Source organism: Myotis brandtii, unplaced genomic scaffold (assembly GCF_000412655.1).
Source record: "Myotis brandtii unplaced genomic scaffold, ASM41265v1 scaffold953, whole genome shotgun sequence".
Classification (NCBI taxonomy): domain Eukaryota; kingdom Metazoa; phylum Chordata; class Mammalia; order Chiroptera; family Vespertilionidae; genus Myotis; species Myotis brandtii.
In genome coordinates, this window is record NW_005371933.1 from 511,945 (window position 1) to 518,480 (window position 6,536).

Sequence of the window (6,536 nt, forward strand, 5' to 3'; positions counted from 1 at the left end):
GAGGGTAAAAGGAACATGCAGTTGGGAAATGCCCTGGGCTGTGTTGGGCCTGTACCTAAGTGCGACTTCTTCCTTACCCAATCCTGCTTCCTCCTAATTCTCTTCAAAGGACATTGAAACCTAGTAAAGCTGGCACCCCTAGCTCTGTCTCACTGCATGGGAAAAACAAGCTGTGACAATAATATAAAGGGGCCTAAAGATGTAATTAGTAAAAGGAGGCAAAATGATTACAGCATGAGACAAACTATGAAGCACATACTAAGCCCTCAATAAAATGTTTCCTGACTCGAACTCTGCAGGAAGAAAAGCAAATGGACGTGGTAACTGTGTAGTATTTCACTGAGAGAGGGTGTGGTCTGAAAAAAGAGGATGAGAGGATGGAGTAGAAAATAATTCCAAGAGCAATAATCTTGCCTTTAGAATGCAAGCTCCTTGAAGTCATACATTTCGCTATTCAGAGCTAAGTCACATGACCCCTCCTACCTGCAAAGGAGGATGGAAGACACCTACCTGCATAAAATTCAGGAAGTTCTGTTACTAAAAGAGGGAATGGGAGAATGGATAACGGGGTACAGTCAGCATTCTCTGACACAGAGAATCCACTTCTGCTTTTACCACAGCATCCTGTCTGTGCATTTATTTATAATATGGTAACAAATAATATGTTCTATTCTTAAGCTTATCTTTATTCACATGAGCTGACCTTCTGTCAAAATAAAAAGAGTAAAGTGAATAAGTAATGGCAATATAAGAATACATCCCACTGACTAAAATACAAATCCAGGAATCCACACTTAATAAATAAATGAGTGGAGGAATAAATAAGAAGAGAAAGATCTTCCCTACAGCACAATAGCAATTAATACATCATTAAATAATTAGAAAATTACCACTCAGCAACCATCAGGGTGACGGGTATATGGGAGTTCTTTGCACTATTTTTTAAGTAGGTTTACAACTTTTAAGTAGGTTTGGAATGGCTTAAAAATAAACATAAATTTTTTAAAATATCACTTCATTGGCTGCATAAAATCCTACATCATTTGCAAGATTTTTTCTTTTTCTCGGCAACTTGCATCATGCGTAGTTTATCAGAAAAGCTGTGAAAGGCACTGTCTGCTACTGCGTCAGTGGACAGGAATAAACATTAGTATTAAGTGGAGAATGATGCCTGAATGAAGATTAATGGTACATGGGGCCAGTTCATTAGTGAGTATTTTTGTGCTAGAATGACTTTTATGTCCTTATACAATCTTACCTGTGGAGCTGCCTATTTTTTTAAGTTAACTCATACTGTCTCTTTTAATGTCAGTACTATTATCTTTTTTTCACAGATGATGAAAATGAGGCTTAGAGCTGTGAAGCTGTGATTCATAATAAGGCCCTTTCACCATACCTGAGTTTATGCTAATGAAGTGACTCTTGGGGGGCAGGGGCTGGTTGTCAGAGGAACCAACATTAGAGCTGAAGCTTTTAATCACTGAGGAGCAGAGAGGGTATAAGGGTTGAGATAATCACCAATGATCAGGGACTTAATCATGCCTATATAATGGGGCCTCCATAAAATATCTAAAACAAACAGGTTTAGAGAGCAGTAAGGTTGGTAAATGCACCCAAGTGCTGGGAAGATGTCACACCCGAAACTCCATAAGCATAGAAGCTCCTGTGTTGGGCGCCCTTCTGGAGCACATCTTATGTACCTCTTCATCCAGCTGTTCATTTGTATCCTTTATAATATCTTTTATAATAATCCAGAAATAGTAAGTAAAGTGTTTCCCTGAGTTCTGTGAGCCATTCTACCAAATTATCAAACTCGAGGAGAGGGTCTAGAGAACCCTTGATTTATAGCCAGACAGTCAGAAGTACCCAGACTTGCAATTGGCATCTGAAGTGGAAGACAGTCTGTGACTCTGAGCTCTTAACCAGTGGGGTCTGTACTAATTCAGTGTCAGGACTGAGTTAAACTGTAGGGCACCCAGTTAGTGCACACACGGAAGTAGAGAATTCTTTGGTGTGAAGACCCGTAGATTTGGTATCAAATTTTAAAATACATGATCTAAATAATAACAAAGTATTTGAGCAAAATGAAAGCTATCTCATTCTTTTAGATTCATGACAGACATGCTTATTGAGAGCAATAAAGAGGTGAAAGAAAATAAACTGCCACATGAATCCCTCCTACCTGCGTCTGCCTCATTGCCCGTTCCACTCGGCGCGTGCTTCCTCTCTCAAGTTTTGTCCGCAGGATCAAGGCTGATGTCTGAATGGCCCAAAACTTTGGTTGTGAAAGCAAACACTGATGGAGAAAAATAAATAAGATAAAAATCACAGAAAGAAGGAATAAGCTGGAGGGATCCCACTCTGAATAGAACAAAATAAATTATTTCAAAAATATCAGCGTACAGCTGAATGCAGATTTGAAAATCACAGTGAAAAATAATAAAACGTGTGCTTTCAAATATTCTTGTGAAGAATATGGTCATTGGAGCAGAGTCATTACTTAACCTGGTTGACTTAGTCTATTGAATAAATCACTTAAAGAATAAATCATAATCTTCCAGATAATCTAAGCAGTGAAAATATATCAGACCTTAAACTAATAAATCTTTTTATTTCACAGATTACAATATATGCGAGAAAATAAACTGCATAACAATAAATGTAGAGGGAGTGGGTGGTGGTAGTAAAGGGAAACTGTTAAAGGGATAGCGGAAGAAGAAGCGTAGGCAAAGAATACACAAATACAAGTAAAGGAGGAGAGTGCAAAGAAGTGTTCACTAATTCATCTGAGCACCTGCTCCGTACAAGGCAGTACACAAAAGGCCCCAGGGACAGGGTGGCAGGCAAGACAGACAAGGCCCCTGACCTCACAGAGCTTACACTAATGCAATATCTGTTAGGTAATCTTATTCTCCTATAATTAACTCTGCAAACTAAACTATTTTTATTTCCTTAAAATATAGTTTACAAGACTAGTGCACAACCTTATCTTGTTAGCCTCCATTACTTAAATCTACAGAGTGAATTTGCCAACATAATAGGTGTATATGGCACTATAAAGACCTAAAGGAAATAGGAGACATTAAAAAACTAATTCTTTAAAATGTGTAACACTATTTGACAGGAGATTTTATTATAAAATATGATTTCAAGAATTTCCAAAAGAAAGAACTGTTTTCACTAAGTAAACCTGCAAACGAATTCTACTACCTACAGTGGGTGGTAGCACTGCCTTTTTCTCTTCCCCCTATTCAGGGGACTGCCATCCGCAGCCTCCTGACAACGGGACACACAGCACTCAGCATGGGGCTCTGCGGAACAATGGGAAAGTCTCCAGGTCAGGAAGAGCTGGACTGGAATCCCAGCTCCACCAAATGTGGTGATTAGCTGCGTGACCTTGGGAAGCTACTTGACCGCCCTGGTCTACTTTCCTTCTTTGTAAACAGGAATAGCCATTCCCGAATCTCACAGGGTTGTGAAGATTAAATACGAATTGGTGAAGCTTCACAAAGCCTCCCAGGTGCCCACACAAAGCACACGAGCCCCTTCCCAGACTCCTCCTACTACCCTTTCTCTCACCCTTAACAGAAAGTCACCACCCAGAGTGGGTACAGGTGATGGCGCTAAAGTCTGATGGGGGTTCGGGACACGCTACCCCCAACTAAGGGACCCTGGTATATTGAATATTTAAGGTGAAGGAGTTTGAGAAAGCTGAAGCAGGAAGCTCTCTCTGACCCCGCCCCTAGCCTTCTCCCCTGAAACAGCTCATATGAGAGGTGCCTTCTCTTTTAACCTGCGGAAGGAGCTTCCTGGCTTCTGAAGACAAATGGGAGCTAAGAAGAATCCCAGCAAACAGGTCTCACTAAGATCCCCCAGTCTACTGCCCTTCCTCATGCCCTCTGACCGCTCACATTCTCCCCTGATGCCACTCTTCATCAAACCTCGCATAAAAAATACTCGGTTAATCAACTGTTTCTTCAGGTCATTTCCTCATGAAGGCTCCCATGTCATGCAAAACCAATATTAAATTAATGTGTGTGCTTTTTCTCCTGCTAATCTGTCTTCATCAGTTTAATGATCAGACCCAGCCTGGGACCCCAAGTGGGTGGAAGAAAACTTCCTTCTCTTCACCTCCCAATTGCACTGATCTCTTTACCAACAGCATCGCAACACACGTATTACCTGGGGGCTTGCCGAGTTAAAGCCAGGCTTTCAGAAGGTTTGCACACCAAAAGGGGGGAGAAATTTTCCTCAGAAAAACAACAAAGTCAGACTGTTTTCTATGCTGGCACAAGAACAAGAGTTTGCCTGAGACTTTCATGTGAAGGGCAAGCAAGACATTCTCACTAAACACTGAAAGTAAAATGCAATCTGGCAAATAGACATTTGAAAAGCTTTTAAAGGAAGAACTGACTGGATAATGATATCACTGAAGAATGCATTTATCTTATAGCCATTTGGCTGGGAGATATAAAGACTTGGGAAAGGCTTTCTGAAAGGAGGTAGCAGCGAGGCTAGACTTAATTTATTTTATAAAACACTTCTGCTCACAAGGTAAAAATCAATCATGATACAAGACACTAGGTAAAGAAAAAGAAAACTAAACAGGAGATACGCTACAATGCTCTACTGACTTATGAAGAAAATTATATATTTTTTAAAAATTTTAGTCTAACAGTTTAGCAAGCAAACCAACAGAGAGAACACCAACCCAACTACTAGAACCTAAGCAGCAGGACAGCCAGCTGGTGAGGACTCGAGCTGTAATCTGTCCAGATGGATGGGTGAAATTGATCCAGAGTCTCTACCATGTCCCAACGAGGGTTACTGCTCTCATTCCACTGGTTTTGACCTGAAAATGACCACACACTGTCCCTGCTGGCTCTGTCTCACCTTTCAGGTCTCAGCTTAAATGCCATCTCCCCCCAAAGTGACTCCATCTCTCCCCAGTGATTCTCTACCGCTGCATCCAATTTGGAATATTACTCAGCCTTCTAAAGGAAGGATGTTCTGGTACACATGGATGAACCCTGAAGACATCAAGCTAAGTAAAATAAGTCAGACACAAAGGACAAATATTTTATGATTCCAATTGCATGTGGTACCTAGAATAGTGAAACTCATAGACAGAAAGCAGAATGGTGATTGCCAGAGGCTGGGGGTGGAAGGTGGGGGGAAGGGGATGAGGAGATAATGTTTAATGGGAGGGTAACATATTATTTACTTATTTGACAAATATAACACACACTATGTGCTGGCAAGGCACTAGGCAACGTGCTTTACAAACAATAATGGTATCTTCTGATAAAAAAGAAGTGCTTAATATGAATAGAGTCCATATTTTTGTTTTATGGTTAGAGCTTTCTTTTCCTGTTTGTCCTAAGTTCTCTAAGATATTCTATATTTTTCCTCTGAAAGCTTTATAGTTTTCACTTTTACACATTCATTCTGAAATTGATTAGTGCATGGATAATACTACGTAGGGGTTAAGACGGCTTTCTTCATATGAATACAAATCATCTGGTTTATTGACAAGCTTACCCTATCCCCACTGTATTGCAATGCCAACTTTGTCGTAAATCAGAAGTAAATGCATGCGTGGGTTTGTTTCTGGACTCTCCATCTGTTCCACTGATTGGTTTGTATTTCCTTATGTCAAAATGTCTTAATTAAGTGTTTCTCAAATGTTAAAGTACATAAGCATAACCTAGATTGTTAAAACACAGACTCGTTGGCCCCAACCCCATAGATTCTGATTCTGGGGTTGAGGTGGAGCCAGAGAAATTCCATTTCTCACAAGTTCCCAGGTGACACTGAGGCTGCCAGTCCAAGGACCACATATGCTGAGTGCTCTCTTAACTAACCCAGTGTCCTCCTGGGGCTGCTATCGGGCAGTGTCGGTGCTTGGGTGCTGCTCTTCAGCTCTGCCATACCTATTCTTAGTCCATGTGATTTTCAAAGTCAGCTTGAGTTCCACAAAACCAAAACACAATAGCAACAACAACCAAAAAATCAAACTGCTGGAATTTTGTTAGGGGCTACTTTAATTATGTAGATTAATTTTAGGAGACTTGAAATTTTAAAATACTGAGTCTTCCATGAACACAGCACATCACTTCAAGATATGGCACCTGAACTCACTCTAGGACTCAGACAAAAAGAGAAACAATGGTCATCTAACATCTGAGGAAACTGCTAACTACTTGGAATGAAAAGGTCAATGGATACTGTTTCACCTCACACTAAAAAGTGAATTTTAATATTATGACACCATATATACGCGCGCGCGCGCGCACACACACACACACACACACACACACACTAGTGGCCCGGTGCATGAATCCCATGCACGTGGATGGTGGGGTGTCCCTCAGCCTGGTCTGCACCCTCTTGCAATCCGGGACTGCTAGCTCCTAACCACTCACCTGCCTACCTGCTTGATCGCCCCTAACCTCTCTGCCTGCTGGTCTGCTCACACCCAACTGCCCCTCCACCAGCCTTCTTGCCCCCAACTACCCCCCCTTGCTGGCCTGATT

At 41.2% G+C, this 6,536-nt stretch overlaps 1 protein-coding gene across 1 annotated transcript in view; it reads right to left on the bottom strand.

Moving 5' to 3' along the window:
- TTC27 (tetratricopeptide repeat domain 27) overlaps positions 1-6,536 on the bottom strand; it is a 95,747-nt gene that overhangs the window by 50,416 nt on the left and 38,795 nt on the right. Inside the window, exon 10 of the mRNA XM_005886046.2 lies at positions 2,183-2,296. Coding sequence (XP_005886108.1) covers positions 2,183-2,296 — 114 coding nt within the window. The remainder of the gene's footprint in view (positions 1-2,182; positions 2,297-6,536) is intronic.